The following is a 27,348-nucleotide window of genomic DNA, read 5'->3' as shown; positions in this document are numbered from 1 at the left end:
ACTACAGCACAGACATGATCTAACAGTGGTCTCATCCCCTCCAGGCCTCCTCTAAGCCCTAGTGGTAGTTTGTAATAACATAAGGTTACATAACACCTCTGAGTTATCGCTTAGTGTTTCTGCCCACTATCATCCAATCCTGATATGAAGGAGCTGGATGAGTCAGATACTATAGCACCCTCCAGTCTCAAGGAGATGCTCCATAGCAGGAGACTGCAGGTTGAAGCAAGATTACTTCTATACTATAGCATCGCTGCTTGATTATAGCCTAGAGGAAAGAGGGACAGGACAGATGGGAATGGAAAACAGGATGATGATGTGTCACCAAGGGTCAAATGGTGTTCATTGATTAGATAAGATTATAAAGCATACACAGCATCCATCACTGGAAACATTAATACAGTTTGAATGTGCAACAGTTTAAGCTTAGGCAGGGTGGTTAGATTTGATTCCTGACAGTAACACTGATTACTAAAGCGTTATGTGTCAGATTTTAACATTTCTTAAAACAAAAACACACCGAATCATAGTTTGTAAAGACATAAACTATGAAGAAAAGGTACATACAGGTAACTTCTTTTTTGCCTGATCTAATTTCTGAATAAGAGACTAAAGACATATAGGTCTGTCATGATAATTCCTTTTGTTGGATGATATATCGTCTCAGAAATAATCACGATAAACGATATTATTGTCATTTGAAGATCATTTTATACCACTGATATGATGATAAAATAACAGCATAATAATGCAAGGGGGTGGGGGGGGTGGGATTGGAGAGTATGTGCGAAGTTGATATGATAATCAATGTGACAGGCCTACTGCTGTACCATCTCTATGTTTAGATGGAGTTGCAACAAGCAGACGGTTTTACTAGATGTGCGTTATTTAAAAAATGTCAAATCAAGGAGCCTCTTTTCAACTGTCCTCCACCTCCATTAGAAACTCTAAATGTGGTATTCCCTCACATTATGTCAAAATACATCATTACAGAATAGCAGGGTGTTTAAAAATCCCAAAGGTATGATTTCAAATACTGTCAACATAGCTCCTTGTATTTAAACCAAGGCTAATTGCATATTAGAAAGACAGCATTGTAGGCCAGACAATGTAATACACTACAATGACTTCTGGTACCAGCAGCTCGGCTTGGCTTTTGTGTTGTTGTTTTTTTTTTTTTTCTTACACAAAGAAAAGGAAGGTATGAAAAAATAGAAAAACAGATGCCACCCACCATCTTAACCGATTGTCTTAGCGTGCTTACATTTGCTTATTAAAGCTGTGAGTGCAGCTGAGAATGATGGGAACGTCATTAATTTCAGTCATAAACCAGTTCATTTAGATCACTGACGTCATTATAATTCATCATATGGGGAACTTCATCCTCTGTGGAGAATCAGTATCTGGAAAAAGCCATGTAGCAGTTAGCTGAATAGTAGTTGTGGATGGAAGCACTATATAAAGTTTCAATCAGAATTTTTTTGGCTTTACTTTATTTAAACATCTGTTCAGTGTGTTTCCTAGCAACAGTTGAAGCATAAAAGACCAATTAAGTTCAGTTACTATAAAATAGCATTGTGTTTCATGTGTGTTACCAATGTCAATCACTATTTGAAGACCCAAGTGCATTAGAAATGACACAATATATCTTTTGATGTTAATATGGGAGGCTACTATTTCAACATGTTAATAATGTTACTTCCAAGCCTTTCAGCTAAACTTCAGATAGTACCAACGCTAGAATGATGCACATAGGAACATCGGTGCAATCTCTCGAGAATCAGTCAAGAGACTTCCAGCGCACTCAATGTGTAATAGTCATTTTTTATTCATTATTGATGACCTCAGAGAATTATGTAAGCTATTATCTATTTGTTAGAAGCCATTTTTTATAGGCTCAGTGGGAATTTAGGGCTCTAAAAACCCTGCAAACATTTATCTCCTCTGATCAATTAAATCATCACTTTAAGCCAAATGATGTAATCCTATACTACCTGGAAGTGAATTGTAGCATGCTGTATATTCCTCGTGTTCTTTTTAGAAGCAGTGCAAAAACCAAACAAATGCCTTTGATGATTTTTTAAGTAGCCTCTTCTGACTGACCTGACCTGGACGGCTCAAACAGAGAGCAGAGATGAAAACAACAAAGGTCGTTCCTCTCCCGCTGAGAGAGGGGGCCGAGACTGAGATCAGACCTGACATCATGTGGTACAGTAGAGCGAGGGAGGACGGGGTAACTGTGCGCGTGCGTGAGTGCGTGTGTCCCCTTTTTCATCGTCACCGTCCTCATTCTGAGCCCCCCCCTCCCCAGTGTTTGTGACTTAAATCAAGAAGCAGCAGCGGGAGTTCATCGCTGAAATTTGGGAGTCAGCATAGTAATAACAACACAATCTTGTTTTTTTGGGTACTTACACTCCTCTGAAGCAATTTCTGAAGCATCATCCTCAAAGCACAACTCAATCAGATACATTTGCCTCTGTGAAAGATGAATATCTGCAAATTGTTGAATGTTTCTCTTTCAGTCAGTTCCTGAAAGGTTTCCTGAGCTCCACTAACAGAATGAGCCATGTTCTGTTTCAATTGTGGCTCTTTCTCCAGCAGACACTGAGCTCAGGACATGAATTTATCCCGTTTCCTCCCCAAAAAAAGGCTCATATAGCCTTTAGCTGCCGTCCATCTGTCTCTATTGTCTGCTTTTTTTTGCCTCTCCTCCTACACTCCTCTGCATAGATAAACAACACAGGTGCTTTTTCCTCCAAGACTGTTGCAGTGTGAGAGAGACTGTGAGGAGCACAAAAGGAGCTGTTAGACATGGTTACTGCAGATTTTGGCTGGTTAAGTGTTACACAGATAAACAATAATCAGGCTATTTGTTAAAAGGAGTAAACAATTGGCTTCAGTTGATTTTCATGTGTTTGATACCTTTCTGACAATAGAAAGACATCAGTTCTGACCTTAAAGAAGCCCAACAGGTGTTTGAAGTGATTATCATTGATTTGTGCCCCAAAATACAGAATTTACTGCTTCATATTTCTTTTGTTAGCTTATCACATTCATTACATTTGTTGTTATTAAGAATGGAATTAGTGAAGATTGTGAAATTGATTGAAAAATGCAAACAAAACAAAAAATAGTATCTGTAGCATTTTTTGGATTTAAAGCATGTTTCCTTAATGTTTGAGTTTTTGCTTTTGTATGTGTTTTGTCCTTTAAGGGCTACTGTACATTTTTTGCACAGTCATTTATTAGGCCTAAAATCAGATTAGAGGAGTAGGAGTAGAAAATATCAGAGTATCCACACTTTCTGCTGCATTCTGAGCACATTCAGATGAAAGGAGAGTTATCAGTTTTTCATTGTCCCTCCTCCTCTGTTAGTTCCCCATCTCATGTTCTCTGTGCAATCTTGATTTTCTTGCTGAAACACATCACAGACCCACGTTTGACAGATTTGCGCAGTTAGTCATCGGGCTGGTTGAACAAGCTGACCGTCTGCACCTCTCTCTCATATACTGATGGCATGTGTAAGAGAGTGCGTGTGTGCGCGTGTGCGCTTGTGCAAAGATGTTGGCACAGTGTGTTGTCAGCAGTAATCTAAACTGCTGCTCATCAGAGACACGCTGTCGATGTGCGTGCGTGTGTTTGTATGTGTGTCAGAGTGTGTGCCCGTCAAGAAGGAGACAGCGAGGAGCTGCTGAGTCACCATGGCGACTGGCTCGGCAGCCATGTGAGATTATGTTAACACGTTAGACACCATGACTCGGAAAAATTTCTCACATTTATCACATTTTAATCAAAAAGTCTCAAATTCTTCTTCTTCTCTTATTTCCAACATCAGAGTCACATCCTTTTTGTGGCAGTCGGTAGCCATGATTTTTTGGACTGCAGATAATCTGTCTGAGACTCGACTGACACGATCATCAATGTTACTGAACTTGCTAATAGACTTCAGAGATATTTCAGCTCCTAACTCAATTATGCTACTCATCCGTCCTCTGAGTCTGCCGGCCGTGTCATCCCAGATGTTTAAACACATTTAAAGGACCAGGCTGTCATTTTAGAAAGTCCTCTTCTTCTTTGCCATCTGACCACACACATGAAACTGAAATTGAAATGACTCGTTCCACTATCAGAATTTGACCCAGTTGAATTAAAAAGTAGCCCAAATCAAATAGTCACAGCTTTGAGTAGATTTCCAGGCTGTTAGTCTGTTTTGACATTGTGTATGATGACATATTGCAGTGAATGCACACAGAGACACACATGTACATCAGCAGTTTAAGATAGAATAACTCGGCTCTTTAAAGGCTGCATAAAGCAATAATAAATATGTGTTCTGAGTTTGTCACACTATAGAAAAATGTGTTATTAATGACCCAGTAGAATCTAAATGATTAAAAAAAAAATCCAAGTATGAGCTGAGACTGAACAGTTAACTTAACACTCATACCAAACTCCTGTATAAAAATTTAAAATAGGCCTTGTTTGTAGGTGTAAAGCAGCAACATGGATGATATTTTAAAAATAAAGAAATGTTATGAGCCACTGTTTACTTCAGCACATATTTTATAGATAAAATATACCCATGTTTTAGTAAAAAATTCAACTAATATGACTTGTTAATAAGTGATCCATCTCCAGTCATCATTATGTTAAATAGTGTTTTTTTTCAGTGGAGTTCAATGCTCTGCTGAGAAGTCCTTGGTGGCTTCATTATGGTCGTCAACCCTTGGAGCTAAAGCCTTTCATGCTGTGCTTTTTGGTGAAGTAGTGCCCAGTAAATGCTCTCTCTCTCTCTGGCAGCTCCACTCATCAACAGACGCTCCAACTGGGTTTAAAATGACTGTTGGAGCACTAACATTGACTGAAAGTGGGCCACGTTCACCGGTAATAGCAAATTATCTGAAGTGAATCCCAGTTGTCTCCGATAAAAGTTTGTAAAGCTCTCCTGTGTAAAAAATAGAAACTATGAGTATGTGCGCTCTAGTGTTTATATAGTATATAGTGGGGGAGGGTCATACTCAGCTTTTCTATTTGTATAAAAGATTAATTGTTTGAATGCCAAACATTTGCAAGTTTTCAAATGTGAGGATTTGCTGCTTTTCTTGGTGTCAGCATTAATCGAGAAAATAATAATGTTAGTTGCAGGCCTGGAAAAAAGTCCATCCTCAGCTGTGTGGGCTCGAAGCTTCAAGTTTCACCATCAGACTGGTGTAAGCTGAATACTGAACCACGAGTGAATGGAAACTAGTGACGATCACAGCTACAACAACAGCTTCAACTCACATTCAAGGTGAACGCAGAGGAAACTTCCCACGTTCAGCAGATGAATACGAAAACAAACACACAACATTCTGAAGGTCAAACACCCAAGAAGCAAAGCACATTTTTGAATGGAGGGCGACTTTAAAGGTGCAGTGCGGCTGGTTTTAGAGGGGAATCGTAACTAGCCTTAACTGATGTACAAAAAGACAGCGTTATCATCACAGAGAGAAAAACAAACTGATTTAGTGCCCACCTTTTTTAATTTCTATTTAATGTATCACTCTATCACCAGTGATCTCAGCCAAATTTACTACCAAGTTAACCTCTCCCTCCCTTCTCCTTTATCTCAAGTCTCCTTTTCGATGGCAGTTATCTTTCCAGAATAACAAGAGTCACGCTCTCTCCGGCCCACTCTCACAGTCTCTCTCCTGTCCTGTCTCGTTGTGTCTCCATCTCTTGAACTGTCTCTGAACCCTTCAGCAGGCCGGACATTCAACCTGACAGCCGCAGCGTTGGCCACTTGCTGTCCCCCTGCCGAAAAAACTCAAAGTGCTGCTGAAGCGTGTTTGTCAGAGCACCAGGCTGGATGCACATTAATTTATCATGATTATATGGAGCCTCTCTAAATAATACAATCGTCATATTGTCCAGTTATAAATAATGTACGTATAAAGTTTCATGCAGGATTATTAACGAGTTGTGAAAAAGGTTAGAAATCATATAAATAAACCCAACAGAGATGATTCTTTTAGTGCATTTGCAGCTAATAACAGTCCACGAATGCAGGAAGAAGCAGCTCCTCCAGGCCGTTAACCTCTGCATTCACTGTGTTACATCATTAGCACACACTAAGATTTATTGTACTGTGATTCATCACTGAGCTGCCCTTAGATAACATTCATCATACTGTAGAGCAAAAACAGCTGGGCTGATACTGACTTCAATCATGTGTTTACACTAGAAATCCCAATAAGCATTATATATACATGTATTTTTTAATTATATGTGTGTTACCTTCAGTTTGTATTAGTAACTCAAAGCCAAGTTTCTATATCTTGGATGTGTTTAAATATCATTTCTACCAAGCTCAACTGATTGGGTTAAAACTGTTAAAATTACTGGATTAGAGATCTTAAATTGCACATAAAGGGCTGATTTCTACTTACTGTGTCATCTGACTGCGTTCAGCTGCTGTTGTGTGCTCACATGAGAACACCGGGCTGGACACAGTGAGACCATCCATGAAGAGCAAACAGCACAAGATGTTAGTGTGTTTCTAAAAACCAGCTCTTAGTCGTTGCACTTAGATAAGAAATGAAAGGGCCGACCCCCTTTCAGCGTGATGACACTTGGTTGATAATTTGATGATGCATCAGTAAGATGATGTGAATGTGAGACAACTACAGAATATTGCACGGAATGGAAAAAGGCAGTTTTAGTTTTGCATCAAAAAATAGAAATTTAAGGTGATAATAACAATAAAACTATTGTAAAAGTCTTAATATAGGCTCTATGAGTCTACACTGACATGTAATATAAACCCATGTATATATTGTCTATAATTCTGTTGTATGGACCGAACATTTTGTCAGTGGAGCTTACCTGAAGCAACTGGGCTGTAAACACTGAGCCTGACAGACCTGATTCAGGGCAGAATGAAGATGATAGGTGCTGATATTTACCTACAGAACCAGTGTAGAAGCCAGTCTTCAGGATATTAACTTAGCTTTCATGCTTAACTTCATATATTTAAGGTTAAATGTATTCTTATATTTACATTATTATTAGTTGTATTATTTTTATAGACCTTAATAGTGAGATATTAATGTTCTACCATGAACGTTTCCCACTCATTTTGGTGCAAGAAATGAAACAAATATTGTGCTTGTTCTTCTGAGCTGAAATCCTTTTTAATAGTAGACCTGTCACAATTATGAAGTTATCAACTTATTGTACAGTAACTTAATTATCAACATCATCATGTCTATATATGGACTTATATATAGACTCTCATTTTTAGCAGCTAAGAGGCTATTCATGTCTCATTGGCTAAGCAAGTAGTGTCCTCCATTCCTCACTGTGTACGTCCTGAGTGGAGACTGTAGAAGAATTAAAGGTAAATAACTCTCTGTCACCAACCATAATGACAGTCTGTGTTTTTACACAAGTGTACCCCCCCCTTTGCATTATTATGCTATTATATTATCATTATATCAGTGGTATAAAATGATCTTCAAATGACAATATCGTTTATCACGATTATTTCTGAGACAATATATCGTCCAATAAAAGAAGCGTTTCGTGACAGGCCTACTTACTACAAATTGTTACATTATGGTTATGTTTAACATTATTTTTCCGGCATGTTTAAACATGTCTTTAATCTACCACCAAAGCACAGATTGCACCTTCTCAGAAAAGAACGCTGCAAATACTGATTACTGATTTATGTACAGTACCATGAGGTAAGGCTGAGCTTCATTTGTGTGATGCTTTATGTTCATTCACACTCATCTACCAAATCTCCTGTATGTTAATGGTACAGTGAAGTGTTTTGTGTTCCTGTGTGTGTGTGTGTGTGTGTGTGTGTGTGTGTGTGTGTGTGTGAGAGAGAGAGAGAGCTGTCAGTGTTTTGGAAGATGAGATGATTACGTAGCAGATGGTTGAGTTCAGAGAGGGAGAGGTGGCGGATGCTGGAAGCAAGGGATTTTGGGTACAGAGATAGTTTTTAATCCCTCAGAGTGCAACAGCTGTCTCACCCAACCACCCTTCATCATCACCATCAAATCTCTCTCTCTCTCTCTCACTCTCTCTCTCTCTCTATTTCTCTCTCTTTTTCTCTCCCTATCTCTCTCTTTCTGTCTCTCTTCCTCTCTTTCTCTCTTCCTCTCTCTCAGAGTCACACAGCCTTTTACTTGCCACCAGTTACATCATAATGCTTCTGTGTAACTGATTTTTATACGCGCGTCGTGTCAAAGTTTGTCAAAGTTGTATTCCATGTGAAAGCCCTGCTATCTATTGAAATCAATTTATTTTTGTCAAAGACTTCATTCATAAATGCTGGTTTGACTTCAATCTTTGTTCTTAGTCCATAATGTTGCAGTTGGAGCCTTGTAGCACTACAGTAATGGACAAATGACTCAGTATTTTAGATTATTTTACATTCTGATGCACACTGGAGGATGGGTCCAGTGATGGCTCGTAAAGTTGTTGCCAATGTCTTAGCAAACAGTTACCTGTTTACACTGAGCAACATTAGCATTCATTACTCACCAGCTATTTTGATAACCAATTATTGGTTTGGAGTTGTTCTTTTAAGACCGTGTAAAGTGAATTCAGACATGTTCTTCTAAACACATTAAATAGGTCATAAATGTATTTCTAAAAAATGTGTAAAAAGCATTTCAACCATTTAGATTTGAATTGTGGCACTAAGCTTCACAAACTGTGTTTCAAGATTTCTGTGTCTGGATTTAATGGGCGGGTCTGAAAATAACCAATAGCACGGTTACACACCGCAGCATAAACCCGCCCCTGCTGCTGTAGGTATAAATACATTCAGCGCACACTACTACTACTACAGTCTACAGGTAGCCAGTTAGCTGAGTTAGCCACCGAGCTAGCCGGCGATCTAACCGCCGAGTTAGCCGCCAAGCTAGCAGCTGAGTTACCCGCCGAGTTAGCCGCCAAGCTAGCAGCTGAGTTAGCAGCAGAAAGCTCTCAGACCTAGCGTCCATGTTTCTGGTAGAGGTGGTGACTTTGATTGACAGGTGACACTTGGTAGGGGGTGGGGTTTCAGCGGACTCGGCGGGCACTCCCACAGCGTTTGGGAGCTGAGACAGGCAGATTTTTACCCAACTTTGAAGCCTAATTTGAAGCGATTTTTCATTCAAATTTGGCAGGGTGGTTAACAACACACTTTTCTGTGGTATATCAATCTCAGAACACATATTTATTTTTACTTTACACAGACTTTAAGAAAAATTGTCAACATTTTCTGGTTCCACCTTCTCAAATGTGAATATTTCCTGAATACGTTGAGTTGTAGACTGACAAAAACAACATTTTAGCCTTCTTGATAGGCTTTGGGAAACATTTTTCACCGTGTTCTAACAACAACTAATTGATTATTTGAAACAGTAATAAACAGATGAATCCATAATGAAAATAATCCTTACTTGCAGCCCTGATATAGTGCACAGTGGGGTTTAGTCAAGGTACTTTTGGGGCCATAAAATGAAACTAGCGATCCAAAATAGGCTAAAAGCTTCTGTAGAGCTAGAGAGAAAGTGTTTGTGATATTTCACTATGAGCAACCACTTTCACTTTACATATGTGACTTATTGTTAACGTTAAAATATATAGATTAGTGCAGCTTTGCGATCTGTGACATATGCTGTAAAAATTCCAGTTTCTTTAAGGAGGGGATAATCCATGTTCACAGTCTGAAATCTCCTCTGCCATACAAAGCTCTTCCTGCTACTGTGTTTGTGATTATATCCAGTCTAGTGAACGCTTTGCTGAGGTACATATATGCTTACTTTGCACTTAATTTCCTTCCTGTAGGACTGGGATTATCAAACTGACAGCGAGAACTTGAAGAATCATCTACAATATTAAAAAAAACAAGTTTCAGCCACAGTAAAAACAGTAAATAAAAGTATTTATTTGTGAGTCATGAAATAAAAAATAAAAAAGTGTGATTTTGAGGAATGACTGACCCAGAGACAACAAAGACCAACTCCAGGCCACTGAATATTCTGGCTTATGAAACCTCTCCAATGGAGCGATAAATATGGCAGAATAATACGCTAAGAGGGTAATGGAGGTTAGGAAGCTGCTATTTAGGATTGGTTCATTTTTATATTGGAATGATGGAATTACTGAGTGCAGTGCAAGTGTGAGGGTGTGTGAAGCAGTAAAATCCAAACAGATACAACACAATAGAGTAATAACAGGAAGCAAAGAGTGAAAACTCAGTAGGTTAAAGAGGTAGAAACTCAACTCGGAAGTGTGTGTGTGTGTGTGTGTGTGTGTGTGTGTGTGTGTGTGTGTGTGTGTGTGTGTGTGTGTGTGTGTGTGTGTGTGTGTGTGTGTGTGTGTGTGTGTGTGTGTGTGTGTGTGTGTGTGTGTGAGAGAGTTGTCCACTGTACTGTGTCCTTCCACTGAAACAATGGCCTACAGTTCCACTCAAGGCCTGCTAACTTATACTGTATGTCCTCATGCTGGCTACTGGCCACTGTGTGTGTGTGTGTGTGTATGTCTTTTGGTAGAGTTGCGAGACAATGACAGCTTGTTTGCTAGGAGGGTGGATGGAGGGATAAACAGAAACAGAGGACAGAGAGAAAGAAGAGTTTGTTCAGGGGTCATGCTGTCTAAGTGTTGGGACGCTGTTTACGGCTCATATTTGTTGTGCAGGTGAAATGAAGGGTATTCTAGAAACTACTGGTCAACCAAACTCTGGCTGATAGCATGAGATCTTCTGATTATTGACGACTAGTTGGAAACCGAAAAACATCACTTTAAAAAAAAACCATTCAGTTTCGGGAAACTAGCAATGTGTCTCAAATCACCTACTTCCGTTAATATGTACACAATAACTGGTGTAGCGTTTGCATTTCTACAGGTGGCATTGTCTCAAATCAAACATGGGCATTGCGCACTTACAGAAAAGGATTAATAGCTAATTAGCAGGCTAGCGTTAGCATTTGCGGTGCCAAACTATTACAGACTGTTAAATCAACCCGATAAACCTACTGATGGCTTATATGTAATAACAGTATAGTGGTGCTTAGTGCAAAAGACACAGGTATAATGCATTTATATAATGTGGCGATGTACGCTGTAGTTACGACCTCGTCCTGTTTGAAAAGCGGTCGTTCCCTTTCTGCTACGTAGCCAAGATGGCGACCGTCGAGGATGAGAAGTGTCCATAGTTACACACTCAACTTTTTGAAGGTTTTGAGTGCACCATCCAGGTACTCATAGTGCTTTTCATTTTCCCGTATATCTAAGTGAATGCAGTAGACAGAGGTACCAGACTTGACACAGCATAAATGTTTCAGTGTTCAGACACAATATGAAACACATTTTTAGAGGTGGCACGAGGGCAGCTGTGGCTCAGGAGGTAGAACGCTCGTCCACTTATCAGACTCCTCCAGTCCACAATGTCGATGTGTCCTTGGGCAAGATACTTACTCATCTTTTGACCACAAAAGACTAGAAAAGCGCTTCATAAGAACAGTACAGTACAGTCCATTTACAGCTGCATACAGTGTGAATGGAAAGACACCAATAGATGCAAACCCACAAATTGACACTAAGACCAAGTTAAAAATGTTTATCATGGGTGAAAAATTCAGTGGTACGGTGGGGATTAAAGAGTTAAAAGAGAGACTGGAGGGGAATTGACAAATGGAGTTCATTCAAAACTCCACAGATGGTTACTATGGATACCACTGCTTTTCTTGGCAAGGCCCAGCCTACTCTGCCTCTGATTGGCTTACCCCAGAGATATCCAAACTATTCCATAAAGGTTCATGTGGCTGCAGGTTTTCATTCCAACCAAGCAGGAGCACAGTACACCAGGTTTGACTCATTGAATCAACCGATCTCAGTCTTCAGACAGCTGATTGGTTGAATCGTGTGCTCTTGATTGGAACAAAGACCTGCAGGCACACAGGCCTTTATGGAATAATTTCAACATGCCTGGTTTACCCTGGTATTCTCACCCTAACCCTGTCCCATCTCACTCCTCATACCTAAACCTAACCAACCCTAGCCAATCAGAGGCAGCTAATATACGGTGGATAACATTTGGCTGCTTGAGGCAGATAAACATGAAGGTCAAGGTTTGCATTAATGACAAGAGGTGAAACTCTGCATCAGTCTGAACAACCTTTAGGGTGACCCTTATCTTTTATAATAGTATAGTACATAAATCCCATACTAAAATGTTGTGTGTATTACAGTTTATCACGAAAATAAATTCTGTTTGCATCAGGGTGTTATTTATTCATATGCTTGATAATCATAGACTGGGGAAAGGGAAGCTTCAACACATCTGAAAAAAATCAACACAACACACTCTTTCTTATTTTTAGACATATTTTAGTGGGGTTTTAGTTATTTTGGGCAACCAGCTAAACATAGTATTAATTCAGGCAGTGCTCACATTAACTAAGTGTTTCATTCATCCTTCACAATCAGTGAATAGTTCTTCTCCTATTTGGCCACCAGCTGACTGGTAACATCCAATCCAATCAATCATGCTGGTACGCTCATGCCAACGCTGTTTGTTTGTGTTTATTTTTGGGGAGGATTAATTCATCCAGAACAATCATGGTTGCTCCTCAGATGTCTTTTCTATTAAATCTAACTCTTTAACCTTTTTCATAGAAATGTGGAACACCCGCATGACAAAAGTGTCTTTTAATAGACTCTGCAATGTTTTAAAAGTGAAAGTTTCTTCATTTTTTTCTAATGATTTTTATCATCAGGCTGCATCTGTGGTCTGTCTGCAAATAGTTTGAACTGACCAATCATATTTGTGCTCACCTCAAAAGGCGTGTAAAATGTGAGAAGTCACGCACAAATGATAAGTGTGATGTTCACTGGAAAAAAGAAGTTACAGTTTTATTGACTCACAAGCAATATAACTGTCTGACAGCCTGTGAAGCAGAGAGAGGGGTGAAGAAGAAAGAAAAGACAGCAATTAGCAGTGAGTAATTAAAATAACATGTCTTTCCTTTTTTTCTCTCTCCAGTAACAGGACTATGGACCTGAGCCTGCGAGACGCTCTGGGTGGGGGTGGAGGCGGAGTCCCAGGGGGAGCCCCCGCCGAGGCCCTGCTCAAACGAGACTTTGTGGCCACGCTGGAGAAAGAGAGCTACGATGACAAGGTGGGAGAGACCGTCTCCAAGAGCGACTACCGACCCTTGCTGGACGGAAAGGACACCAAGAGTGGTGAGTCGCCGCGAGCGCTTTAGACTGTTAAGACACGGAAGAGGGAGGGATGCTTTTCTCCTAATGTGATGTTGATCCCTGTAGGGAAGTTCACTTGTGTGGAGGAGGTGAGAGTTCAGTTTGCTGGGAGGCGTTTAGAAACGATCAGCCGACATTTTGACTCCAGTGGGCCTGAATTCAAGTCGTCTAGCTGACATTGGCCTCCAGTTTAATGGAGATAACACTGCAGTGTGTGTGCTCAGTGCATTTGTGCTGGACACACTGGTTGTGTTGATCCTGATGTGGGTAATTATAATTAATTATAATTATTCCACCTTCTCTTCCCAGTTATACTAATACGGTATACAAATATACATTCATTGTTGAATAGCAAACAGAAAACACTATGTTCATATATTACATGATAAATTCAAATGAGGTACATTTTGACATTCAATTTTGATGACGTATATGAAAACTATACTCCCAACTGGTATCAAGATAGTTAACAGACTTTTAATGTGTCAGTGTTTAGATATCATATTCCACCAGCATACTGTTTACATTTTTAATGCAGACGTGCTGAATAATATAACACATCTTCTGCAGCTTTTGTGATATATTAATTGGCATAATCAATAACACACGTCACATTTAGAATAGTTGTTGTATATTCATGGAGCTGGAATTGGCTAAAAAAAAAGTAACTTAAAAGGGTGCCAAGGTGATTTATTATTGTACCTTTATAAAGTGAGGGGAGGAGTGAATAAAAAAAAAGGTCAAAATCAAGGTTGCAGAGATTTTAGCTCATTTTAGTCCCTAGAATAGACAAAACTACAAAAACATGGATGCTACATTTCCCATAATGCTACCCAATAGCATCTTTTTGTAAAGCTCTTCCTGTCTGGTTCTTATCCCAATTTTCTAAAGTGTACTGTCTGTCTTTTTTTGTCTCACACAATGTTCTCACAGGCTGAGTCATATCACTCATGATAAGTGAACTGACCTTTATGAGTAGAATTGATTAGATGCTCCAAACAGAAACCAAATACTAATTTGAACACGTGAGACACACATTATCTGCTTTACTTATAAAACAAAGTGTTTGTCATCAGATCTTTGTCAGCAGCCTGGAATTATAAGGAAGTATTTTCAAAAATATTACAGATAAACTTCTGTTAAACTGTGAGGTACAACCCTATCCGACATTCAGTTATGCTCTAGGTCATACATATTCAGTTTGCAGATCCGGGAACAGGATTTAGCCAAAATGTAACCTGACCCAGACTGCTTTTGATTGACACATTCAAAACACACACTCAAAATGAGCCAATACTAAAAGGGAACCGTTGACAGTGAAAAACATTGCATGTTAGGATGACTGGACTAAGAAATATGTGTTCATGTTGTCCAGTAGAAGTATGACACCATTATTTTTGATTCACAAGTGAATAGTGACCAGTGGAAATGTACACTAAACATGCCTGTTTTGTACAAAACTATCACAAAAAAACACAAAAATAAGAACATAACTGAACCAGATAAGAATTGATATCAAGAATCCAGCAGAATAATCATAAAATCAAACATTTTCAATAATGAATGCCGTGAATCCTACATGCTTTTCTTGTATAGAGCTTTGGAGTTTTGTACTGAAATGCAGCCTTACTTAACCTTTAATGCAGTAAACCTTTAAGACTTTTTATCGTTTTTAAAAATAAAACAAAGCAGTTGTATGCTCTGTTGGCTGAGCTCGTACGCCAGGATCCTTAGAAAGCTCTGACAACATAATTATATTTAATTGCTATCTCTGCAATGCAAAAATGTCCACATGACTCAGTGTGATAATGGTTATTTTGTTATGTGTGAAACTCTTCTGCTTTTAGCGTGACACATTAATACAAACCTCTCTCATTGCTTATGCAGGTTATTTAAGTATTATGTTGAAGAAAAGCACAAGAACAAGGCAGATCATAAGTATTAGGAACCTTAGAGTTAGTATTACAGTAGTACACAGGATTGGGAGGGTTACTTTAAAAATGTATTCTGATACAATTACCTATTCAAAAATGTAGTCAGTAATCCCCCCCCCCTGGGTATTGGCGCCCACTCTACGAGAGCTTTGTCTTCCTCCACTGCTCTTCTCACATGAATGGCATATGACATATGTGCAGCGGCATCACGGGCTTCACCGTGTCCTTTTTATTTGGTTCTATCTGCGTGATACGACTGACTTTTCTCTGACTCATTCAGTATTGAATGTGCTCGGCAACCAGTGACACACTGTCAGCTCCGGGCACGTTACACACACACACACACACACACACACACACACAGTCATCTCAATGGAGAGCGCTTGGATGTATGTGCAGCATAAGTTGTCATATGCTCAAGCTCTCTTTGAAATTGTTCGTGCGAGTCTTCTGGGCCGCCAAAGTAAACAAACACCATCACCTGCCTGCTCTGCAAACATAAGTTCACTGTGTGTCAAGTGTGATGGTATGAAATTGTAACCCTGCCAATAATCCTCATTTTTCACTGAATGTATCTGTAATCTGATTGTCTTTTTTTCTGGAACTTAAACGAATACAGTTACCTTTTTTTTTTTTTGTTCCATGTATTCCTTTACTACCGAAGCCTGGTAGTATGGGTAATGATTTCAGAGTAAGAAACACTGATATTTAATAACTGGACAGTCACCCTGCAGAGCAAATATGCTTAAACACATTGTCTTTTACTATCCTTACCTCAAAGGAGACCTATTATATTTTTATTAAGAGTTATTCATGATAAATTAACCCACTCGACCTCTCTCTGACCTTACATTTTTTCTTTTTTCACCTTTTTTTAATTAGGCAGCATTGTTGATATACACGTTTCTTCAAGGATCTGTGCTCCTCATGTTGAACACCAGATCTTGTTTTAAAATAGGGGAGCAAACTTGGCAAGATACATTAATGAAGGACTCCTCCCCTAGGGAAAAAATATCATTTAAAACAAATTTGCTGCTTTTCTGCTCCACCTAACCTCATGAATGAAGTCAAGAAACAACACTTGTGCTAGTCTAGATGAGTTAGATTGAGGGTGCTGTGAAAACCAGGGATGCATCAAGAACAGTATATCGTGACAAAGTTTCAGAGCGACAGAGCATCCCTGTAACCATAGTAACTCAGTCTTACTTCTGCCTGCCTCGTCTGTCCATGTTGTCGTCAGTGTCGCCCGTCTGTCGTCACTCATGAATTTGTTTTTCACCGCATTAGAAAAAGCACGTGTGAAGGAGAGCATGTGTCAGTTGCGTGAGTGAGAGTTGGCAACCCTGAATATTACATGTGTTCTGAAAATAAGGAAAAGCATGTAAGGTCCTAACCACATAAAGAGAAACTTCACCGTTGTTCTTCTCTCCACCTCAGATCTGCACACACGCCATGATTTGAGGTTATTTTAGCTTTATTTTAGCTTACGCTTAATAAGGTTACAGTGCCAGAGGGAGCAATGCACCACCTCGTCTGATCTCACGGGGAAGCAGATGTTAACAAAAGCAGACTGACATGGTGCAACAACTTGCTTCAGTAATGTAATTTTGAGGTGAGAAAAAAACAAAAGCGGAGGGCTAAATGAGTCTGGATGGTAGACACGGTCAACACGTGTTGTCTGTTCTTCAAAAACTGAAGGTGAGATTTGAACTGTCGCTTTTAATATCCGTCAACAGTAGTATGCTAGCTAATGTTAGCTTCAAGGGTTAGAATAATTAGAAAATAGCTGCGCCATTAGCTTGTAACTCTTTCTCATTGGCTGTCGTGATCCTGCTTAGAAAGTAGAGACATAATCGTCCAGAGTTGAACTCCTAACATGTTTGAAATGATGAGCCTGTGAGGTTTAAGACTAAGAGTCTGAAGGTTTACGATTAGATCTGTAAAGCACATAACATGGGCCCAACATCGGTACTGATCAAAGACCCCAAGACCACATTTCTCCTCCAATTGTTAGGAGTGTTGAATTGGGGATAAATAGGCCCAAAACGCTGAGCCCAGCTTTAATGAATGGAACAGAACAATGGATGGATGAAAGAGAGGGAAATGGAGAGGTAATGTAGATATGAGCAAACTGTAGGGTTTGAAGGAGAGAGAGGGGAGTGATGGATGGAGAGTAAGGGAGTCCTCCTGGCTGGAGAGTTAAATAGAGCAGACACAAAAGCCCTTCAGACATACAGAGAAATGGATTATTATATAGAGGAGGGTTTGTTCAAACTTCAGTGGGGAGGGGGGAGGAATTTTTTCTAAAAAGGGACTAGAGTAGTATTTCTCTTCTATTATAGAGATTGTTTATATATAGTAGTCCCTCAGTGGGCCTGTATCATTGAAATAGGCCTGCTTTACATCAGTATGTTCATGTCACAGTGAACACACCTTCATAAATGGCTGTTCAAATGTGTTGCATGTATGGTAATGTTTTTAAAATTTTAAATGTGTAAAATGAATGAAAACATTTATATGATGACTGAGCTTCTACCTGTGGCATACATAAAAGTAGTGTTTTTCATAATAATAGGAGCACATTTCCACTGTTTTTGGTTCCAAAACATCATCTTACTTCCAGCTTAAAACATGTTTTTGACTAATATACACTAATGTTTCTAGTTTATTTAAGAAAATAATAGAATGACTGCAAGTGCATGTTGCCATTGTCTTGCCATGGTTCTTTAATCTCAACCCAGTCTGTCTAACAAAAGCACTCCTCTAAGAACTTCTTAACTTCTTCATTTTATTTTGAAAATCAACCTAGCTAGCTCATTAGGAGTAATCATAGACTGTATATAAAATGGACGTAACATCCGTGACGTCACCCATTGGTTTGTGGACTGCTGCTTGGAGGCGAATAGTTTTGGATCTGGGCAGCACCATCTTGAACATTTCCGGTGCATGCGGGGTAAAAAAACAAAACGGATTCTACTTATATGGGCATCAAGAGGGGCAAGAGGCGCCTTCCTGAACCTATGAACCAATCAACCTGTCAATCACGACGTAGCCACGCCCTAATGCATACCCTGCTTTATCGTCAAATATAAAATCAGGGAGGCCAACATTTCACAAATGAACATCATACTGCATTGAAGAAGGCTTTAAACTAGCGATTGAGACCATAAACACATTTTGAAAATGTTTACTGAGGTTAGAAATCAAGTGAGAAGTTGGTGAATTCCCCATTGACTTGTATAGAGACGCAAGTCCTTCTGACACCAAAACGGTCGCCCCCTGGTGGCCTTTTGATAGAATGCAGTTTTTAGTTACTTCCGCGTTGGCATCGTTTCAGAGGACCGGAACTCCCCGCCTGGGAGTAATATATGAAGTAGTAGGTTATAGTTGACTTTCTTTTTCTTTAAATGTCTTTGTTTTTCCGGTTAGTGACATCTCATAATGTTGGCTAACTAGTTGTAAAAGTGTGGTTATCTGTCCAGCGAACCTTTTAGCTGCTTGTGCTAACATTAGCTTCACAAAATGACAGGAAGCTGTCATTCGCCTTTAAAGTGATAAGGTTGAAACACTGGTATAGATGTCTTTAAAGGTGAAGAATATTCCAACTTCTATTCACTGTCCATCCTCAACAACTACTGAGCTTTATCCCTTTTAAAGTTATGTTGAACTTGATTTTTGTGTCTTTCCACCAGGTGAATATAAGTCCAATATTCACTCTCTTTTACCTCTGTTCTTTGGTTTATCTGTCTCTTTATCTGTTAAATGCTCCACTATGTTCACCAGCTAGTCTACAGCTAACTGTGTCTGGTCTCATTACTGAGCTGGTATTGTAGAGTGGCTTTTTAGAGCTTTTATTCTGAAAACACCTGCCTGCTGCAGCTGAAAATAACTCTATAGAGAGCCAAAGTCATGATGTAATGTCTGGTTAGCCTCTGTTCCTCTAGTAGAGTTTCTTTCATCTGACTTTCTGAAAAAATGAGTTGGGTTCCTGGAGTTAACCCATATTCTGAGACAATTTGGCATCTACTACATCAGAAATTTGTGTTATGTTTTTTTAAAATTCTATTTTACTAAAGTCATAGTCAAGTTAAGTGTAAAGTTTTCACTCATCTCTGTCCTGCTGTTTCATGTGTGAACTCTCTGCGACCCCCTCCTCTCCTCTGTCAATGTTCTCTTCTGTAGAGTTTCAGACCAGACAGCTAAACACCTAAAGCTAAAAGTCACTATACAGTCCTGTGAGGCGAGGAGAGCTGCAGTGATGAGTGATGTATCTGTAGGCTCATCACTTCAAGCAACACCTCTCACATGACAGATTAGGGACTATTATTTGATACATAGAAAAATCCATAGTATATAATAAATAAAACCTTCACCACTTTATAGCTTCTTTAGATATGTAGTTACACATTATAAGCTCTTTGATATCCTTTATTTTGGTCAATTATTTAACCCTACTGTTTAGTGCTGGGCAATATATTGAAATTATATCAATATCGATATCGAGGTATTTGGTCTAAAATATCGTGATATTTGATTTTGTCCATATCGCCCAGCCTTACTACCGTCTATCACTGATCTTCTTTATGTTAACAATAATTTCAGTAATGCACTGATCATTTATTGATGTGAAATTTAACATACGCTGCCTTAATTAGCCTTTTCCCCTGCTTGTTAAAGAGACACCACGTGTTAATATTTAATGTTGTTTTTAACAGTGTGGAGGACAGCAGTGTGAATCAGATTTTTTGCAGAAACTTTGGCTGAATTCACAACGTCTAAATCAAAATATCTTTGATTTTTAAGTTCTATAATAAGTGTATGCATCATCTTGTTGGTATCACTGCATAAAATAGAGACACTACAAGCTCCTCAGATTCATTTAGCACTATGCACCAGGGCCAGCAGGGATCCTCACAGAAATGAACGCAAGTGTGGAAGATTAAGTGTAATTGCTTTGACACTTTGGCTAACCCCGTCTAGACTTAAGTTACTCACTTGAACTTACTGTCTTTGTCCTCATTTATCTGGCTCGTTCTTTTTATTTTTCTCTCTCTTTCTTGTCTTTTAAGCCTCATTTCCATTTGTTCTTTTTGCTTTTTCCTTTCTCTTTCTTTCAGTCTACCTCCTCCCCTCCTTTCTGTCTTTCTCTCTTCCTGTCATTGTTGCCCTGCGTCAGCCTGGAGACAGTGCTGTATTAGCATCATTACCCTCATCTCTCTTTCTCTTTCTCGCTCTCTCTCTCTCTCACACGCACACACACACACACACACACACACACACACACACACACACACACACACACACACACACACACACACACACACACACACACACACACACACACACACACACACACACATACACATACACACACACAATTAGCACTCTGCCTGTGGCGCAGTCTGGTCCAATGAGTTGCATGTTAACCTGTCTAGCTCTACATTTGACATGCAACAGTCCAGAGCTGCAGGGAAACAGAGTTTGGCAACAACTCTGGTAGATGTTGCATGTTGGCCGGATTCCTTGTTTAGATCATAATATGACACAAAAGATGTACATGTGTTCTTATGATTAGAGCTTCACTTCCATAAATCTGTCAACTCAATGCCAGATTTTTTTTTAAAAGAATGGTAAAAATCAAAGTAGAAGAGGCAGAAACTTTTAGTCCCTTGTATACATCATACTAAACACTGCATCCTACATTTCCCATGATGCAAGACAGCATATCTCGCTAGATTCCCCCTCTCCTCTTCTTTCCAGCCCCCTACCACCCAGTTGCTAATGCAGGCTTCGTGTTAAAACATGAAGTGTCAAGCCCAATCTAAAATAACTGATGACATCATCAGGGTTACATTATCAGACTGACAAAGCTCCACCAGAGCCACAGAGCACATTAAATATTACACATATTATACATACATATTTTACACACAGTATTATCCTGCAAGACAAGTAAACTGATCTTCATATGTGAAACTGATGATGTGCCCGTTAAACTTGAGGTTTACTTAATATCTTTCTCTGTCTTCATCAGCAGAACAGTTCTTCATTATGACTTTTATTACACAAAGGGAACTCAACACTGTGTTGTCATTTCTCAGCAGTGAGTGTACGGTGCTTTCTCAAATGTGACTGTATCTATATATTTATGGACAGTTTGATTTATATTGTAGCTTCTGATGCATTCAACAAACTTCCACTTATTTAACAAATCCAAATCAGGAATATCAATTTCACACTGGCATCTAGTGTCAACCTTCATATAATCATCAATATGATGTGGCACAAAAATTAAATGTCTTATGTATTATGTGATCTTAATATTTAACCTTCATCATACAAATGAGAGCATCATAAGTCCAGAGGTAGATGAGATTGTGTTGATTGGATTGATATTTATGATGCTAAACACTGATGGTGTATCAAATTAAGTTGCATGTATATTAATTAATCCTTTATGATAAACCATCAGCCTGTCCTATCACCTCAGATATGCTTTGACATGCCAATGCACAGCTGGAATGATAATGGTGTAAGTGTGTGTGTGCGTGTGCGTGTTGCTTTGAGAGCTGCAGCTTCACTATATCAAGCACAGGCCTGAAGCTACATTCTGTATGAGACATATAGCCTCCTTGTATGATAGTGAGATACACCACAGACTCACATGTGATGATGTGTGATCTCAGGGATCCCTCAGGGATCCATTCTGGTCCCCCTTTTTATGTATATTAGCTGTTTATACCAAAGTTTGAATGTAAATGTTAAATGTATGATTTGGTAATGATTGAGTGAAAACAGCTGATAGAGATTATGGTTGAAGGTGATTTAGAGTTTTAGTCCCATCCACCAGGGTCAACTTTCTAAAATGTCACACATTAGTCCAATGCAACAGAAAGATAGACTTTTCCATATATCTTTCCAGTGAAGTGAAATGATTTTCTTTGTTATGATTAGTAAAAGTAGAAGCAGTTTGTAAGCCTTCATCTTACTTGATTTCACTGCCTAATAGATTCACGTCACAACTCATTTGAAAGCTTAGACTGTCCTCTTTAATCCAGTGTATGATTGACACAATATTAATCAACATCTTTGATAATCAATCAATCATTACTCATGTATTGAACAATTTCTATATTTAGATGCTTGAATGGCTTTATGTGCCTTTCTCACCTTCACATCACTTTTGTTTAATATGAATTAAAACATTTGAAGACTTCACAGTACAACAATAACAGTAACAATAATGTGATGTGACCACAGGTGAACTATATTCTGTATGAATGTAAAATATTTCTGACACAGTAGCTTTCCAGACTGACATATTGACATATCTACTTGGATGCTGAGGGTACATGTCACAATCACTAGAGATCAATGAGATCTATAGTCAGAGACAGGAGAGTATCTCCCACTGTTTTCCACCGTCTCTCTCTGCTTCTTCTTTTTCATTTTTGTCTTCCATTTGACCACCGCTCTCTTTTATTTTCTCCACCTGTCTCATCCTTTTACTTTTGTTTTTCTTACACTCCTTCCTCTTCTTTTCATTCCTCCCCTGTCTTGTTTATCTCTGTCTCTCTCTCTCTCTCCGCAGTGGGAAGTGTTGTGCTTTTCCTCTCATCATTTGTTAATGTGGAGGTTGTGAAGTCGTTATAAGGCTGCGGCTACGATGAAGGATTTAAATAAAACCTGACTTCTGTGATGTGAACTGAGTGGGAAGCCTAAAACTCATCTGTTCTGTCCAGTTTTATCCTCAAACTCACTTTCCACAAGCACCTTCAGTATCACTAATCATCCGTTTTTTTCCTCTCTCAAATGAAGTAGAATTTCGTGATGAGGCAGATAAAGGATTTGCCAGTGCTCTTGTTTGTTCTGAAGGATAATTGGCTACAGTTGAGGTCATTCATAATGAGGAAGGCCAGATTTATCTCCTTAAATCCTTAAACTGTTGTTTTCTTGACAGTGTTACAGTTCAGTAAGAATATTACAGCCTGTTTTTAATGCAAATCCACTTATTCCAAGTATTTTCTAAAATGATGTCATTTCTTCCTTTACTAGTACATCAACTTGTTTTATTCCATCTTGTTTAAGGATCTTACATCACGCTTTATAAGGAAGTAAAGTTTAATTAGTGTTTCCTGTTATAAATGAAATAATAGCAGATCATTTAGATGTTTTTACAGTACAGAATGCAGACATCAAGTTTGTGGGGAAGCATTTTAAAGATGATGGATATCGATTTGACGTCAAGTCCCGCCTGAGAGTCTCAACATGGGGCAAAATATCCCTCCTTCTTATATATTAAGTACTCTGCCAATGTTGCCAATAGTGGAGACTTTACTTTCTGCTTTTTTTTTGGCTTTTCCTGAAACAATAAGATAAGATATTCCTTTATTAGTCCTAAGGATGGGAAATGTACAGTATTGCAGCAGCAAAGTGGATAGTGGAAAAATAGAAAGAATAAAGAGCAATAAATAATAAGCAATAAAAAACAATAGTAGTAACAATATATAGTAAAAAAAAAAAAAAGTAACATTATGTACAAAAGTAACATTTGTGTGGGATGATAATTGTAATTGCACAGATTTTAAAGTGAAAAAATCTATTATACAGTTGAACTGAAAGTATTAATACACCTGAAGTACTAACATTGCACCGTAGTGTACATTAAAAGTTCCAGCCGACATCTAGTGCAGCATCTGTAGTCAAATAAGCACATTATGTAGTTTTTTTAATGTGCTGATATGTTAAGAAAATATAGGTTTCCTTGAAAAAAGAGGCCAAGTGTGTTTGAAGATGACGCAGATATGAAAGGAGTGAAGTTGGCTTCACAGTGGGCCTGTGAAGCAGCACTGAACTGCAGTGTGCTGTTGTTTCTAGCAGGCTGGGATGGAGCTGTGTTTGCTGAGGCATGATAACACATCTCTGCAGTGTGTGTGCTTTCACTCTACTTATGTGAGAGAGAGAGAGAGAGAGAGAGAGAGAGAGAGAGAGAGAGAGAGAGAGAGAGAGAGAGAGAGAGAGAGAGAGAGAGAGAGAGAGAGAGAGAGAGAGAGAGAGAGAGAGAGAGAGAGAGAGAGAGAGAGAGAGAGAGAGAGAGAGAGAGAGAGAGAGAGAGAGAGAGACTCTGCATTAAAAAATACTCTGTGTATGTGTGGTCAGTAAAGACACAATGACTCTGCAGTAGTGTGTGTGTATCAGAGGCTTTCTGCTCTCCTGAGTGCAGGGGTCTGCGTTTGTATGCAGTGTGTGTGTGTGTGTATCGCAATACACTGCAGTAACATGTGACTGCAGTGCATTGCAGCTTCACACACATGCAGTTCTGTTCTGGTGAGGTCATCTTACACACACACACACACACACACACACACACACACACACACCTTGGCTGTCACTGCCAATAATTAGGATGCGAGTGTGCTGAGTTCAGCAGCTATGTAGAAGTGAATATGATGTAAGTGAAGCTTTTACAGCACACACTGACTGACAGATGAAGCAGATGTGACATCTTGAACCACTGAGAGATGCAGCATCTGACCTGCAGACTTTTTAGCTGAATGGTTTTAGCTCAGTTTGAAGTGTTGTTGGATGTTGTTGGACAGCACAAAAGTTTAGTTGGAGAGTTTGATACACAGTGGCAGAATCCCTGCAATGTACTGTAGTGATGAACTCCAGACTACATCAGGTGGAATATCATATTAAAGCAGGGATGTCCAAACTATTCCATAAAGGACCAGGCTTGACTTATTTAATCAACTGATCTCTGTCTTCAGACAGCTGATTGGTCAGATCCTGTGCTCTTGATTGGTTGGAACAAAAACCTGCAGGCACTAGCCTTTGTGGAAGAGTGTAGAGGCTTGTCTTAAAGGGATGGTTCCGGTTTTTTGACACAAGGTGAGTGATATGGATACACTGGATATTATACAGTTATCTTATAATCTGGTGATGTTGTTTGTATTTACTGTTGTGACAACCTGTTGGTCAGGTCTCTCTTGAAACAAGTCTTTTAATTGGATAGATAAAGAATATAAAAATATATGAGGTACACACTGATAGCCAGTTTAGACCAAATTAATGTGACATTTAAAAAGAAATCACATGACTTATTATTATCATTATTATTATTACAAATAACTCAACAACACAAGTAATTAGTTAGATTTCTTGTCATCAGCTCTGTCGCACTCCCCTTGCATTATTATCACGATTATTTGTTAGACAATATATCGTCCAATAAAACTAGTCATCATGACAGGCCTACTTGTAACCAACCAATCAGATGTGGCTCAGGAGACAGAGCGGGTTGTTCACTATTCACAAGATCAGCGGTTCGATTCCTGGCTGCTCCAAGTCTGCATGTCAAAGTGTCTTTGGGCAAAGATACATGACTTGTAGGGTAAAAGCACTTTGAGTGTTTGGAGCACAAGAAAGGTGCTATATAAAAGCAGCCCATTTATCATTTATCATTTACCATAACATTACATTACATTGCACTCATATGGCAGATGCTTTTTCCCAAAGTGACTTACTATAAGAGTTCAGAAGTAGAAAAATGTATCACACACACATTACAAAGCTATTTTCTGGTTGCTGCTACAGTCAATTCTGAAGGCACAAAGCATCAGTGACAGGGTGCTTTAGGTAAAATACATGATTATAGTGCAAAACATAATTATGAAAAGAGCCTGAACCTCCCAGAGGTCCCACCAGCTTCTCATTCTGTCAGTCACAGTAAGAGGATTTGCATCATGTGTTCAATGGCCGTGGGATTGCCACATTATTACAGAGCATCTGGAGTGTGTTGTTACGCTGTTAACGGTCGTCAAGGACCGTAGCAACATCTGTACTCAGAGGGAGGAATCATTCACCTGAACATCTTCTTTCTCTTTCTCTTTTCTACTCCATTCTGTTTTTGTTTCTACTCACGCTCTGACCTCATACATCTCTCGCTTTTTCCTTCCTTTCTCTAATAAATCATCATTTTGTTTTGCATTATTCTAGTGGAGGGTGCTCACTCTCTGTTTATCCCTCCATCCATCATCTAAACACTAACAAATTCAACTTACCTTCCCATCTATCCCCCTCCTGCTTTCCACATTACATACACCCATTTCTCTTTGTGTGCTGCATTCTCATAACAAATGTATTATTGGCATGATTCATGTGAGGCTTTATACAAATATATATTTGTTTTGAGATCTTTTAACAGTCAGTATGAACAGGAGGAATGATAACAGTGAGGAAAAGTTCTGTCAGTGTTCACATGGACACCTGACTGCTGTTTTAAGACACACTTGAAAAATGTGGGACTGTCCTTTAATCCGTGAAGCTCTGGTAATATGGGAAAGGTGCCATTTATTTGCATTTATTTGCATTTATTTGTAATTTATAAGTAAGAACAATATCACAGTAAGACAGAGACTACTAGTAACCTGCCAATAAACATCTGTATCAATACCTCTCTGCTGCTCCCTTCCTCACCTCTTCCTTACTTTTCAACCCCCTCTCCTCTTTCCAGTCTAGTCCAGTCTACTCCCCCACCTCCCTCCCTCCCTCCCTCGCTCTAAGTGCTCGTCTCTCCCCAGAGATAGTGACAGCTTTGACTGAGGATGGGATGATGTAGTTTGACACTAACCTCCCCCTGTCCTTGACTCAGAGAGAAAGAGCTGTGGAACGACTTTAGCGTCGGCAACATACGCACGGCAATTTTAGCCGCATGAAAAGTGGGGGCAGAGAGCTGGGGGGACGGGCTAAGGACAACGTGGTAATAATTAAAGACGGGATTTCACCGTGATGTTTCACCGGTCTGACAAATCTACAACTTGGCTCGTGACGTTATTAATTGGCATATCAGAATTGGCAGCACTTTAATTACAGGTCAAAAAGAGCCAATTAAGGAACCCTGTCATTCATAATTAGTTTGCTGTTGCCTTTTGAAAATTAGCAACATTTAAATTCAAATAAATGATTGGTTATTGAACTTTTGACCAGCTGTAACTGATCCATATGATGTAGATCTAAATATAGAAAGCAGCAGGTTAGCCCAGAGGTAGACTGCCATCATCAGGTTGTACTCTTGCTGTGATCTTAAGTGCAGTTGGGATTAGTCTAGGTGGTTATTGTAACCAAATCATCACTTTAGTGCACTTCAGCATCCCCTACCCACTCCAGA

The 27,348-nt window shown here is 39.2% G+C and overlaps 1 protein-coding gene across 1 annotated transcript in view; it reads left to right on the top strand.

Moving 5' to 3' along the window:
- LOC133990423 (microtubule-associated protein 4-like) overlaps positions 1 to 27,348 on the top strand; it is a 92,301-nt gene that overhangs the window by 3,872 nt on the left and 61,081 nt on the right. Inside the window, exon 2 of the mRNA XM_062428737.1 lies at positions 13,028 to 13,227. Coding sequence (XP_062284721.1) covers positions 13,038 to 13,227 — 190 coding nt within the window. The 5' untranslated portion in view covers positions 13,028 to 13,037. The remainder of the gene's footprint in view (positions 1 to 13,027; positions 13,228 to 27,348) is intronic.

This window comes from Scomber scombrus, chromosome 11 (genome assembly GCF_963691925.1).
Source record: "Scomber scombrus chromosome 11, fScoSco1.1, whole genome shotgun sequence".
Classification (NCBI taxonomy): domain Eukaryota; kingdom Metazoa; phylum Chordata; class Actinopteri; order Scombriformes; family Scombridae; genus Scomber; species Scomber scombrus.
The sequence above is the reverse complement of the archived record's forward strand: the minus strand, read 5'-3'. Positions and strand labels throughout refer to the sequence as shown.